Source organism: Phytophthora sojae (assembly GCF_000149755.1).
Source record: "Phytophthora sojae unplaced genomic scaffold PHYSOscaffold_8, whole genome shotgun sequence".
NCBI lineage: Eukaryota > Oomycota > Peronosporomycetes > Peronosporales > Peronosporaceae > Phytophthora > Phytophthora sojae.
Window position 1 is genome coordinate 446,943 of NW_009258122.1, and position 14,500 is coordinate 461,442.

General features: G+C 51.9%; 3 protein-coding genes across 3 annotated transcripts; all 3 read right to left on the minus strand.

Moving 5' to 3' along the window:
- Positions 1-424: 424 nt before the first annotated feature.
- On the minus strand, positions 425-736 carry PHYSODRAFT_434450 (hypothetical protein; the record flags this gene model as incomplete). Its single annotated transcript, XM_009534926.1, has 1 exon — positions 425-736. A coding segment is annotated over one exon (312 nt), but the record flags the coding sequence as incomplete, so codon positions are not given.
- A 5,762-nt stretch (positions 737-6,498) lies between these two features.
- PHYSODRAFT_442512 (hypothetical protein) lies at positions 6,499-6,810 on the minus strand (the record flags this gene model as incomplete). The annotated part of the gene is made up of 1 exon (XM_009534927.1): positions 6,499-6,810. A coding segment is annotated over one exon (312 nt), but the record flags the coding sequence as incomplete, so codon positions are not given.
- Positions 6,811-12,353: 5,543 nt separating this feature from the next.
- Positions 12,354-12,872, minus strand: PHYSODRAFT_405306 (hypothetical protein; the record flags this gene model as incomplete). Its single annotated transcript, XM_009534928.1, has 1 exon — positions 12,354-12,872. A coding segment is annotated over one exon (519 nt), but the record flags the coding sequence as incomplete, so codon positions are not given.
- Positions 12,873-14,500: the final 1,628 nt, after the last annotated feature.

Sequence of the window (14,500 nt, forward strand, 5' to 3'; positions counted from 1 at the left end):
AAGGAAACGCCTCACTCGGCGGCGACGCAACAGTTCGGGTGGTACAATTTGGGAAAGTGTCAACACGAAAAGAATATATTGAGAGCAAAGCAGTACAACGCGCAAACTACAGATTGAAATTGTCGCTCCAAATGCACAAACCTAAAAGGCCTTACGAGCTCTCGAAAATCCTGCGTGGGGCTGGATCCCACAGCCACTCTGGGAACATAATTTCTTCGCGGGCCTTGAAGTCGATGTCCGAGGAATGGCTTTGCTTTGCAGGTGTCAGAAGCCCAGTCATATTCGCGTACAGTCTGAGCTGCCCTTCTAAACACTCGCCAGTACCGATATACTTGGCTCCAATGGTGACGTAGACCGCTTCATAGTCGTTGCAGTTTGAATTCGGGTACGTTGCGATAGTCACGGAGCCTCCAACATTCGGCAAGATTCTGAAGCTTGTGCCACCAGCAGCATTGTAGTAGCACTCCCCATCGGCTCTGAAAACCACCGCGCCTTGTTGCGTGCTGCACCTCGTTCCTTCGACGTAGTGTTCCACCACCAAATACGGCGCACTCCCGAACTGAGAAGCCGTGAACGCAGCCACATCGTCGATGCAAGTGTAGTCTTGGTATACCGTGGTAGACCCGTTCGACGTTGCGCTACAACCGCATTTTGGCGGCGCCGAGCAGGCCCATTGGTTCGTAACTACGAGTTGCACGGGCGGTCCGTCGCAATAGCCGTCTTCGTAGATCATCACCGCCTTGGACGCCATCGATCGAGACCCTCCCACGCCCCCGACAGAGAATCTCTTGCTGCAATTTGATCCGTCGGCCTCCGTGCACGCACTGCCCCAATCGCAACTTGCACCAAACGTATCGTTGCGTACGTTGTCGACAATAGTTGTAGTGTTGACTGCACCGCAATAAGCATCCGAATACGTCACAATAGTTGCCTGGTTGGCAACTGAAATCGAAGCCATGAAACTTGTCGCGCCGTCGGTATTCGCCTGGCAGAAGCCGTCGGCAGTGTACACCGTCACGGATTCAAGCTGACCGCACCACCTGTCCCTGAACTTCTCTTCGATCAGGTACGGCGTGTCATCACCAAATGTGGTTGAGATAAACTCTGTATAGTTACTGACGCAACTTGAAATCGAGTATGACGTCCACCCGTCTTCAGTGCAAGAATACTGCAAGGGGTCTTGGTCTGCGCTACAGCCTAGGCGTCGAGTCAATTCGAGTTTTGTCGGGGTTCCAGCACACGATCTGTCGTTGTAGACAGCAACCGCTGTCAAATCTGGAGCAGGCCCCCGAAGGTAATACATCGTGTTGTCACCAGCACAGCCGTACATGATCATATCCCACGTCACCTCCGTCTCCGACGATACGGATGAGCAATAAGCGTCGTCGTATTTGGTGAGCGTTAGAGACCGACCAAAAGTGAGCTTGGAGCTTGTCCCGAAAGAGTTGGCGTGGCATTTTTCGTCCAGCAGATACCCAGTGACACTCGTCAACTCCAGCAACTGCCTATCGACGTGTCGTACTCCTCCACGACCAGATGAGAGCGCCAACCAAATGCTTCGTCGAGAACTCGATACTTGTCTGATGAGTCATCCACACTAACGCACTGTGATGTAGAGTAGAGATCGCCACTATCGGTAGCTTTGCATTCAGCCCCATTGTCGTCCGTTTTGGGGTTGCAAACCAGGTCTCGTGTCGTGTCATGGTAACGGTCTCCGCCGGTTGCAAGCACGAACTATCACCGTACATTGCAATTCCAGTCATCCGACCGAGCGAAGGTGACCCACCAAGTCCTCCAATAGAGTACCGTTTGCTGCAGCCATAACGATCTCCGTCAATGCAGTCGCTGGTCCAGATACACGAGTAGTAGAGAATCTCCGAAAATCGAGAATCGCTGTCCGCAACGGTCTTACATCTCGCATCAGCGTACCTTGTAATCGTTGCCGAACTTCCCGATGTGAGCGTGGCTCTGAAGCTTGTGATACCATCACTGTTAACGTGGCAGGCTCCATCCGCTGCGTACACCGTCACATCGTGTATCAACCCACACCAGCCATCCGAAAACTCTTCCACCAACACGTACGGATGATCGCTCCCAAACACAGAACTCGCAAGTCCCAAATAGTCACGCGTACAGCTCGAGGTGGAGTAAAGACTGGCGGTGGATTGCTCACAGACGGACCTCGCGATATCTCGTTCTCCCTTGCAGTCGAAGTACTGGCTCAGCGAAAGTTTGACAGGCAGCTCGGAACAGGAACTGTCGCCATAGACAGCCACTGCCGTCAGATCGGGGGCTCCTCCGGCAAATAAGCGCGTAGTTTGCCATCGATAAAGTAGTTGTTGTACGCCTCCGCGAATGTAATTTCTGTCTCCCTTGACACGATGCCACAGTACGGATCCTCGTACTCGGCAATTGTTATGGATCGACCAAGAGTGAGCCTTGTACTTGTAGTTCCTTCCTGATTCGCATGGCACGCGCTATCGTACGGGTAAGCCGTGCTCTTAGACAGAGTGGCGGTGGAAATGGCGGACTCGTCGTACTCTTCCACGAGGATGTAAGCCTGCGACCAGCCAAAAGCCCGACCAATTAACCCTTGCGCGTCCCAACCTCCTCCCACATCATAGCCGATGCACTCCGTAGCAAAGCTCACTGTTCCATTGTCCCCACACGCAGGACTTCTCCCGTTGCTCTGCTGTAGACAAACAAGGCCTCTCGAAAATGCCACGGTCAATGCAGGCGGTGGGCAACCAGTGCTGTTATACGACGCGACAGATATCATCCGACCCTTTGACCGAAAACCACCAAGTCCCCCGACTGAAATGCGTTTGCTGCAGCTCAATCCGTTCTCATCGCTACACTCATTGCGATCCTGGAGACAGGAGTATGCAGTAAGTTCTCGCATGGTCATCGTCGAAGTTTTGTCGATCACAGAGCACATTGCGTCACTATACGTAGTGATTGTAGCCGAGCCGTCAGGAGTTATAGTTGCCATGAAGCTGGTAGTTCCATCAGCACTGGAGTGGCAGACACCATCAGCTGTGTACACATTGACTGCCTGCATTAGACCACAATAATAATCGTCAAACTCCTCCACCATAATATACGGTACATCAGTGCCGAAAACGGTATCTGTGACCCCGGAGTAGTCGTCTGTGCAGCTCGAAACGGAGTATAATATCGTTCCTCCCGCATCGCAGACGGACTTCTCCGGGTGGAGCGTTGCGCCACATACGAAATCTTGACTAAATCGAAGCTCGACAGGTTTGCCGGAGCACTCATTATCGTCGTAAACAGCAAGTGCTGTAAGTGGGGGATGAGGGCCACGAAAATAATACTTGGTTGCTCGACCTGGACTTCCATTAACGCAAGAGCTTCGATATGCAGTCCGCCACGATACTTCCGTCTGTGCTGATACTGCAGCGCAAACGGGGTCATCGAACTTCGTCAGGACCACGGTGTGACCAAGCGTAAGCTGATAGCTTGTTGCCCCATCGTGACTTTCATGGCATTTCTCATCCAGTAGATAAGCTGTAACGGTATCTACGGCGTAGTAGTATCCACACTCTCCGAATGACAGATCGTATTCCTCGATGAGAAGATAGGCATTCGAGCCGAAGGCTCTATCAAGCAAGCCGTAATAGTCTGAGCCCCCACTCCAATAGCTCGTACAATCCGAAGTATAGTATAGCTCTCCACTCTTTTTGCACTTTGGGCTCCAATAATATTCTTGGGGCGTGCAAACAAGTTCACGGGTATACTTCACCATTTCGGCAGGCTGGGAGCACGAAGAATCAGCTCCATACACGGTAACAGCCGTGAGTTGACCCTTGGATGGAGGTTCTCCCAGTCCTCCATACGAAATTCGCGTGCTGCACGAACCACCATCCACGCTGCAGTCATTGCTAGGGTAACAGGTGGAAGAGTCGATCAGCTTGCGTTTGCTGACACTGGTAGTATCATCTACACGAGTGCAGCTCGAGTCGGAGTACGTGGTGATTGTTGCCGATCCGTCCAGTGAAATTGTGGCCATGAAGCTTGTAGTATCGTCGGTGTTGGTATGGCAAAGGCCATCGGCAATGTACACATTCACATTTTGCGGTTGCCAGCACGAATAATCGGCAAATTCCTCCACCATCAAATACGGTTTGTCACTGCCGAATGTAGCAGCGGCGAGGCCGTTGTAATCTCGAGTGCAACTCGAAATGGAGCTATGAGATGAACCATCCGGACCACAGACGCTCCTAATAGGGTCTTGGGCCACATTACACCCAAATAGCTGTGTGAATTGCAGCTTAACCGGTCTTTCAGAGCAGTCATCACCGTCGAAGATGGCTACAGCTGTGAGGTCCGGCCATGAATTGACGAACGCTCTCGTGCTGCCTTCAACACAACTCGCGTAAACAACTGACCCCCATGTCAAATGCGTCTCTGATAGCGGGATTGTGCAGAATGGGTCTTCGTACGTGGAAATGGTGAGTGACCGACCGAACTTGAGTTTGGTACTTGCAGTGCTGTCACGATTCGGGTGGCATTCTTCGTCCAGCGAATACACGGTGGCTTGGATAAGAGCGTCCGTACCGGCGCACTCGCCAAACGAGGTGTCGTACTCCTCCACAGTCAAGCGCGTATGATCACCGAATGCTTGCCCAATAAGTCCGCTGCTATCCCAGCCTCCAGCCTCGTAAATCTCACAATCCGAGATCGAATACACTCCATTAACATTCTCACACTCCGGCTCCAGGGGTCTTAGTTGGGGCGTGCAAGACAGTTCTCTCGTCAGCTTTATTGTTGCCGCGGGCTGTGACCACGAAGTGCTGTCGTATACTGACACAGCCGTCATCGATCCCTTCGCTGGTGGTCCACCAAAGCCCCCGACGAAATAACGTTTGGAGCAGTAGTCACCATCGCATCCTCTATAGTCTTGGCTGCAGGTATAGTGCGTGACCATTTGCTTGGTCACTTCAATGTTGTCATTGAGCTCACTGCAGTAGGGATCCGTGTACAATTTGATCGCCCCCGAGCCATCCGCGTTTAGATTAGCGATGAAGCTGGTTCCATCGTCAACATTGGTGTGGCACGACCCATCTGCCACGTACACAGTCACACTTTGCAGTGCCCCGCACCACGAATTCGAGTGCTTTTCCACGGCTAGATAGCGTGTGGAAGCGCCAAGCGTGGACTCAATGAACGAAGAATAGTCGCTCGTACAAGTGGTAATCGAGTACTGAGTTGCTCCACTGGGAAAGCACACGGACGAGAAACGATCTTGAGACACACTGCAGCCGAAATGCTGAGTAAAAGTGATCTTGGTCGGAGTCGAGCACGCCATGTCGTCGAACACGGCGACTGCAGCCATCGCTGGTTGTACCCCTCGCAGGTAGAACCTGGTGCTGTCAACGCACTGACCTTGCGTAGCCATCTGCCACATTACCGTCTTCTGCGATTGCACCGAGCTGCAGCTTGCATCGTTGTACTTGGTGATCGTCAGCTTGTCACCCAGCAAAAGTCTTGTGGCTCCCGTGCCGTCGCGATCGGAGTGGCAGTCTTCATCGAAGCGATAGGCCGTGACGTCCCCTAAGCCGTAGTCGCCGCCCCACCACCCCACTTCACACGCTGTCCACCACCAATACACTGGGAAATACTCCTCCACAAGCAGATACGGCACTGAGTCTCCGAACGCTTCCTGCAGGAGTCCGTAGGTATCATCTCCCCCAATGCTGTACCAGGTGCAGTCGGACACGGAGTAGCTCACGCTGTTGTCTTGGCACACGTGGGCGTAGTGATCTTCCTGTGGTTGCCAGCAGTATCCGGGATTCAAAAACGCCACGACGCTCGCTGGAGGGGACCATGAACTATTGTCATAGACAACGATACTCGTCCGATAGCTCGATCCACCGACAAAGCCCCACAGGACGACTGCGGCACCGACGCCGAGCCACAAGAACCGCATCCCACCAAAACTTGCTTCGCTCTGCAGGATCCGGTCGACTCGAGAATGAATGAGCTCTTGGATCTCCGCGATCTTCTTGCAGGAAGTGGTGCGGAGGACCCTCCGCCGCACGTTCGGAAAAACTTAAAATGGACGTTAAATTTACCGAAAACACAGACCACTTTCCTTGACACATTTGCTATGTGGAAGACGATACTCAGATCTGACCTAATCAATATGCAAACAAGCGTCATTACAGGTATCAATATGCAACGAAGGAGAATGCGGTGCAACCTGCTAGTCGCTCTGGAACACTCGACGAGGTGTTGGCCCCACAGCCACTCAGGGAACATGATCTGCTCGCGGGTCAGGGACTCGACATCCACCATCGGTGGCGGACTCGCGGCGAATAGGACGCTCAGGTTGGCGTAGAATCGCTGGACCCCGTTGAAGCACCTTCCCGTGCTGATGAACTTGGTCCCAATTGTGACGTATTCAGCGTCAAAGTCGCTGCAGGATGAATCCGGGTACGTTGCAATCGTTAGGGAAGTTCCGAAGGTTGGCGTTATCTTGAAGTAGGTGCCATCACTGACTCGCGGGTAGCATTTGCCGTCAGCTTTGTACACCACAGCGGTTTTTAGAGTTTGGCAATTAGTGTCGGCGGCATAATTCTCCACGATCAGGTACGGAACATTACCAAACTTCGAGGCAGCAAACTCAGCCACATCCTCAACACAGTCAGATGCTTGGTATAACGCGGAGGACCAGAAGTCGATCTTCTGGCATGCAGCTATTGTTGACGCCGAACAGCGTCCAACAGGTTGAACTGTAAATTCAACTGGCGCAGACTTGCAATCTTTCACGTCGTAAACCAAAGTAGCTTTCTTCGGCGAGGCATTCACAGCACTGCCCAAGCCACCGACGGCAATCCTCTTCGCACAGCCATGGCCGCTGCTAGAGCTGCAGTATTCCTCGCGAACACACGCGTATGACATGAGGCTCTGTTTGTCCACGACGATCTCGTCCTGGACAGCATTGCAGTACGTGTCCGTGTACGTGGTGATTGTTGCCGCGGCTTCTGCCGTGAGCGTGACTTTGAAACTTGTAGCATAGTTCGTGTTGGAGTGACAGTCCCCGTCCGCGATGTAGACAGTAACCGATTCTACCTGAGAACACCGTGAGTCCGAATACTCTTCCACAACGACGTATGGGGTGTCCGAGCCAAACATCGTCGAAGAAAGCCCCGAATAGTCGCTGGTGCAGCTCGAGATCGAGTAGAGCGCCGCGCCATCAGGCCCACACACCGTCTTAGCGGAGTCCCGACTGGCTCCGCACACGAAGTCCCGTGTAAATTTGATCCCCACCGGCGTCTCTGAGCACGAACGGTCCTCGAAGACCGCGACAGCGGTCATACTGAAACCCGGCCCACCAAGATAGAAACGATTCGCTCCATCGACGCATTGTTGATACACCACCGCGCTCTGCGTCACCTCGGTCGCGTTTACTGCTGTCACACAGTCCGGGACTTCATAAGTGGTGATGATCACGGAGTGGCCGATGCTGAGTTTCGTGCTCATCGTACCCGCTGCATTCGTGTTGCACCTCTCGTCGAGTGCGTATGCGGTTGCATTGATCAGAGCGTTGGTCATGCACCCAACTCCCTATCGTACTCTTCCACGAGCAGGTACGGCACATTCCACCCGAAAGCGTCCGAGATCAGTCCGTAGTCATCCGACCCACCACTGTAGTAGCGCGAGCAGTCCTTCACGTAGTGCGCCGCCCCCGAGGTTTCACATACCGGGTCCCAGTGATTCTCTTGAGGCGTACAGCTGAGGTCTCTCGTGACTGTCATGGTATAAGGAGGAGCGCTGCAGGAGCTGTCGTCGTACAGAGCCAGAGTAGTCTGCATGGCTCCATCCCCAGGCGTGAACAACCACGCAGCAACAGCCGCACCCAGCGCCAACTCCCAAGAACTTCATCTCCCCGTGCCATTCTCCGTCCTCCACTGATTTGGGATCCTCCTGTGAAAGGTCCTACTGGAGACTCTTCATGGTTCTGTGAGTTTTCGAGCAGGGCTGTCGGTGGTTGGACCCGTGTTTTCGTGTAACTTAGCGCGTGACTGCTGATGGGCGAGGCTAGCGCACATGCCGCATGCAGCCGTGGCGACGCTTACAGGAAGAGTGGGTGAAGCACGATGCGCGAATGTACAACATGGCATTTCGCGACAACTGATCAACCATTCCGCTCAACCTAATACCTGAACACACTTCGCTACACGTGTGACTGCGCCGAGTGCAATCCTGACATGAATCGCGTCATATCCCCTACGGGTCTTCAAAGATCCGACGCGGGGTTGGCTCCCACAGCCCCTCGCGCGTCGGAAGATTTTTAAATGGGTCTTATGCAGAACAGGTCTTAGATTTGATCAGAGGGTACTTTTTCTATGATCTCGTGATTGGCTCACATTCACCACAGTGGCTGCCATGGCGCTGGCAAGCATCCTCGAAGTGCCAGCGCCTCGGTGATGTCGAGCCTTCCAGCCCTAACCGTCCAGCGCGTCATGGAGTAAGAGCCCCCTCTCTACCTACCGGCAACCACAGCGAGTTCCGTGAGCTGGGAGACGCAGACGTAGTAGCGGCATCCCACGGCGCGCCTACGGAAGCGCGCACGGCCTCCGCCGGATCTTCATCGGGGAAGTCTCCGCTGGGCACGAGACAGCGTCTGCGTTTCAAGGAGGAGGAGGACGTGGGCGCGCCCGCCGTGCATATCGCCGCGCATGCTGTGATCAAGAGCTCCTACGCACGGCGGAGCCCATCTCGAGCCTGTTGATGCCACTCGAGCCCGTGGGCGCCGCCAGCGTCGTGATGGGGTGCATGCTGCGGAAGGAGGATCTTAGGCGCAGGAGGCAAATGGCATCAAACCTAGTTTCGCTGTATGGGCGACTTGTTGGAGAGCGCTGCACTCTAGTTCAGCGTCTCCCTCCGACGGCCGACCGGGAGGTGACCTGCTGCTTCGACGCCCACGAGCTCCTCGAACGGAGACATGGGGTCCAGCTGCTTCGCTTGAAGCTCGAGTCCAGCGACAAGAGACGAGAAGATAGGAAACCAAGTCAAGATGGAGGTCTGCACTCCCACGTCCGCACCTGCCTCAGAATCGATCTCGAGAACTTGACGACGGCAGAAGACTCAAGCCCGCTCCACACTTCGTGCTACTCGACATACTGTGCTGTCCAAGCTCTACGATGAGGATACGGACATCGACGCGTTGGTGGGTAAGGCGCAGCTCGCCATAGCTCTAACAGACGTTCGAGCTGTTTATAATGGGCGAGGGTAAACGGAGCGACATTATGGTCAAGATCAAGTTTCGCGCACCTCCAAGCTCAATTTTTTCCAGTCTAATCAAGTAGAAACGGAATCAAGTCTGCATACTACGTAGTTTTCATATCGAATCGAATACAATAGCTTCAAACACTGTATTGCTCCGAGGTTATCCAAATTTATGCGTCCTTGACATTTCTGGCACAGCTTCTTCAGCAGCGTTGCGCACTTCGGGTACGAGGTTGTACTTTACCACGCCCCAGGAACGCAACTCCCAGTTACTTAGTTGACACGTATTTGTGGGCTTTGTGTTGTTTCCCACAATTTTTTTTTACATTCTAGTACACCATACCAAAGTAGAAGAATGTCCAGCATGTGAGATTACTGCCAATGCGTTTTGCTGTGGCTCGAAACTCGGGGAGGGGGGGGGGGGGGGCAAAATAACATTGCAACTATGGACACAGATACATGGTAACTTACAGTTTTAAAAGTGACTTGTAGTGATAGTGCGACGTCGGGAAATGCCACTGCAAAATGTCTGCTCATTCGGAGTAGCCAGTCACATGGATCACCTCTATCTACAACAAACCCGGCCAATGCTTAGTAGGAAAGATACCTAGGTAGTTGAAAGGAACATGGAGAAGAATTGTCGTGCCATGTTCCACTGCTGTGGCTGTTTCGTTCAGGTCTTCCGATTCGGTCTCATAATCAGCATGTTCAAATCCTAGACCTGATCTGCATAAGAACCAAAATAAAGGCAACCCGCGCGTCTTCTGGTCCATGTCCATCGAAGGCGGTGTCGACATCGACCGAGCTGTCAAATTCCCGTACAACTTCATAGTTCCAGCGTAGCAAAGGCCAGTGTTGATATACTTGCTGCCGACAGATACGATTTCGGCGTCCAAGTCCATGCAAGACTTAGTAAAGTACTTGATAATAGAGACGGAATCGCCGAAGCCTGGGCCAGGGATCCCGAAAAATAAATATTCAATTCAATATATTTATATTTTTGGTGTCAATAATTTATTTCCCGAACATCCGAAAGAAACACCAATATTTATTTTTTGCTTGGTGTCTAAACACTTGCTTAAAGTATGCAACTCCCCAAGTAAAATAATTGGGGACGAAGTCCCCCCTATAATCATGAGACTCCGTTTTATGGAGTTTTTACGTCTCTTATATACACTCCGCTTTACTTTTTACATTAATTCTGCGAATGGGTTAGGGTCACAGTTTAGAATCGCTCACACAGGGACCAAAAAAGGAAAAAATACCTCGGTTAAACAACATTTGGATGCTTATAGGAAGGTGGTATCGGCACGGATTTTTTGAGCTGAGCCGACGTCACTATATTTAGATGCCATAAAACCAGAGGGTCGAAGTTATGAAACAGCAAATTCGACCGTTAGTATGGAGGACATCAGAAATAGACTTAAACGTGACATTTTACCCTTATTTGGACCCGCGTAGGACCCTTTATTAAGCCTATTTGCCTTTCAAACCTTATGCTGTCGTAAGAAGGGTCGCTCTGCGGCCGTTGGTAAGAAGTCTGCGGCCCTTCAAGATCGCTTGACCAGCGCACTACAGAGAGTCCAAGCATCAACAAGCAGAGCCTCAAGGAAGCGCCAACGCTACGCCAAGTAGCAAGCAGCTTTGCATGCTGAGGACCGGGTACTGTCGAACAGCAACTTCTCTAAATTACATTGAAGGCTATGCGCGGATGCCGAGCTGGACGATGAGCTGGGGTGTACGAGCCGGAGTCCGTGTCGGTGCTTCTTGGTAGCAACAATGGCTTTCTTTTGGCCCGTTCGAGCTCGCCTGCTACTTCGCTTTAAAAAATTCAGACAGCTCCAAGTCCTTCCTGCACGCTAAAGGCGCCGATTATTTGCTCCTTTTCTAGTCTGCGTTAATTCATTCATTCATTGCGTTGCTCATGAAAAGATGTTCGACTCAGCAAATGCATTAGCCCACTCTATTATAGTTCTGTTGGGTCGATCTCGGGCGTCACAGCTCTGCTTTGATACCCTACATGCATGTGTGATGGTACGATATCGGGCTCAACTACATTATTTTGAGCTAGTTATCGTTCATTATATGAGACGACGGCAAACAAAATGTTACTTATCAACCTAAGTACGAATCGCGATTTAGGCGCATAATTGGAAAGAGGAATGTCTCTTCTTTCGTTTGAGCCCCTCCCGAGCTTCTGGTATGAAGAAACGACCGAGAACGAGACCGTCAAAAAATATATGTCCGACTTCAACCCCGAAAGGGAATTTTTTTTGATGAACTGGTGTAAAAGTAGTCAGCGAATCCGACAATGTTGTCCGTTTTAGCTAATTCGAAGCCTAACAGTGTTAAAATCTCACTTGTGAGCCGTCACTTCAAATCACCAGGGGTATATTTTTGAATTTTTTTTAGAAAATTTGATATCTGGATGTATATAACATTTTGAATGAACTGTGCACATAAGTATCATAATGATCGACTACAACCTTGGGCTGCCTATTCTTGCTCAGCAGGCAGATCAGCAGTAGCTTTGTGCTTCTTGTTCTTTTGCGTCTTCTTTGCTGCAGTAGCCCTCTTCTTTGCTGGGTTCTTTTTCGTCGCAACAGCCTCCGTGATACCACGCTGGTCTTGGTTAGCCTTAGCCGCCACGGCCATTGCCGCGCGATGCTCACGTCGTGCTTGTTTTCGTGACTTGGCATCTTCTCCTTCCTGCTCGCTAGGCTTGGCGTAGAGGGGATCGCTCTGAAATTCAGCAGGAACGTAGGGCCTGATGTTGTGGTACATCTGCGCAATTTTCTCGGTGTTGCGGACAGGAGGGGACAGCGTCTCGATATGGTCCGTCATCATCCGCTGCACCGGTGAAGATCCCGTCAATTTGACGGCTCCAACTAATCTCTACAGGTTCGCTCTCGGGGCCTTTCTTGCAGACAACGACGCCCGGCTGCGATGCGTCCATCGCGAAAATCTGGAACTTCTGGATGCCGTCAAGTCGTTTGTACAATTCGGTGAGAATAGGTTTGTAGGACTTGAACGCTGAGCTTCCGCGAGGCAGATGCACCGTGATTGAGCTCTTGAACGCCGAACTAACAGCCTCTACGAGCTGCATGCGTGTTGAGCCGGTTACCATGCGCCTTGATCGACATGTTACCGTCTCGGATGCGCATCTTGTAGCGCTGCAAAGTAATGGGGACTACTCCATAGCAGAGCGCGAAAGTGGGTCGGCACACATGACCTACGTAGGGGAGGATGTACGGAAACTTCTCACGGTCACCCCGTCCTCTCTTACGCTCAACGGTGGGGGTCTGCATCAACACAGCCCGGAGCGTGTTCAAGCTCGTGGTGCGCTCTTGCTTCGTCATCGGGTCCAGCGAGCACAGCAAGAACTCCAACTCACGAGCCTTGCCCTTGACGCACTCGCTCTCACACGCGTCCGCATGAATCACCTCAGTCACACGGGCTCGAGGACTCGCGCCATTCAAAAAGATACTAATATCGTCTTCATCTTCGGCTTCGCTGCTCGCGCTCTCTGCTGTGAGCGGTTCCTCGTCGTCGCTGGGCGACGCCTCCGAATCAGGCGTAAAGTCGTCGTCGCTGCTGTCCTCGTTCACCTCACTCTCACTGGTAGCAGTGGGATCGACACCACAGACAGAATCGTCGGCAGAATCAGGCTCTTCGTCTGCTTCGCGACGCCGAGCAGCAAGGGGTGCCGTGGCCGACAGAGTCAGCACCGTGGAGGGCGATGTCGTGGCTGGCGGACCCGACGTCGCGGCTGGCGGACTCGGAGCCGTGGCTGGCGGGCTTGGCGCCGAGGTGGCCGGGGGCGAGGCTGAGAGAGGCAGCGCTGGAGGTTGCGCAGGCTGCGCAGTTGGCGCTGCAGCGCGCGAGGTCGGTGCTGTCGGCGTCGTGGGTGGTGTCTGCATGGCTGTAGGTAGTGGTCCGAGTGGCTTTTCGAAATGGTATCCGTGCCGATACACCCCCTTCAAATTTTTGAAAATCAAAACTCCTCGTTTTCTCACGACTTCGTTTAGTTACGATTTTGAACCTGGCCTCTTTTAAGGCGATTATCTCGATAACTCTAAATGGTGGATAAGTAACATTTTTGTTGCCGTTGTTTCATATATGTTTCCTTATTGCGCTTAACGTGCATGAGGTTATCTACCTACGCGTGCAGACTAACAGTTTTGAACAGCCATGCATGTCATAGTCGCGGCAGCAACATTGGCGATTGCGGCTGGGTACAGATGACATCTGGTGGAAAAATTTCAACATGGATCGCGAAAGGTTACTGGAATAATTCGCTCGTATTTTCACTCTGAAAATGAACACACCACGAAATTGAAACATCGAAAGTTAACCCCTTATTCACTTTTCGTTGTGCCAGTGTGCACATTCTGCTATTACACTTACCTAAGTAAGTAAAATACAAGTGTTCTGGCATTCGAACCATAGGTCAGGTGTATCAGTCTACCGTTAATAACAACGTATGAATGGTACGTATGTTGCTTGCAAAATAGCCAGCAAATCGGGGAGCGTGAAAGGGGAAATAAAGCGCTAGAATTTGCAAGCGGCTTTATACTCAAATTCCACAAGTGGGGACGTCGTCCAAAACTCTGTGGTCAGCATTGTTTTGGGGGTCGACCCCTAAAGCAACATGAGCGCAGCGACCGTGATGCTCCGCTAGTTTATTTTTTGGTGTTGACACATTTCAAAAATTACGTATTTCAGCTCTACAGCAAAAATCAGTATATATTGTATTTTCGGGCTGGCACGACCTGTAAGCTCGTACCACTCAGCATAACTTTAGTAGCACGAGCCGTCGGCCTTGTACACAACCGTCTCCTTCTCCTTGCCGCAGTACGATCCATCTGTAAACTTCTTTATGATGATGAGATAGGCGAAGCAGCGAATTTGGACTCGGCAAACGCAGTTAAATTCTCAATGCACGCGCGAACTTGGAAAATCCCGTTCGATGCCGTTGGAATCTCGGTACACGTTGAATCATCTGACGAGTTGACTTTTGGCGATGATTTGGACGGGGTCGTTGACGCATGAACTGCAGTTCGACTACACCGTCAGAGGGGAAGGCATCCGTAACTGGAAGGCCTCCTAATGCTGCCCTCGTTAAACACCACAACGGCAGACTTGACGGCGTTAGCCCCATCGCCCAAGCCCCCGATCGACAGTCTTCTACTCCACTCCCTCCACCAACTGCAGTACCCCATTGGACACAAATACTCGCTGTAAT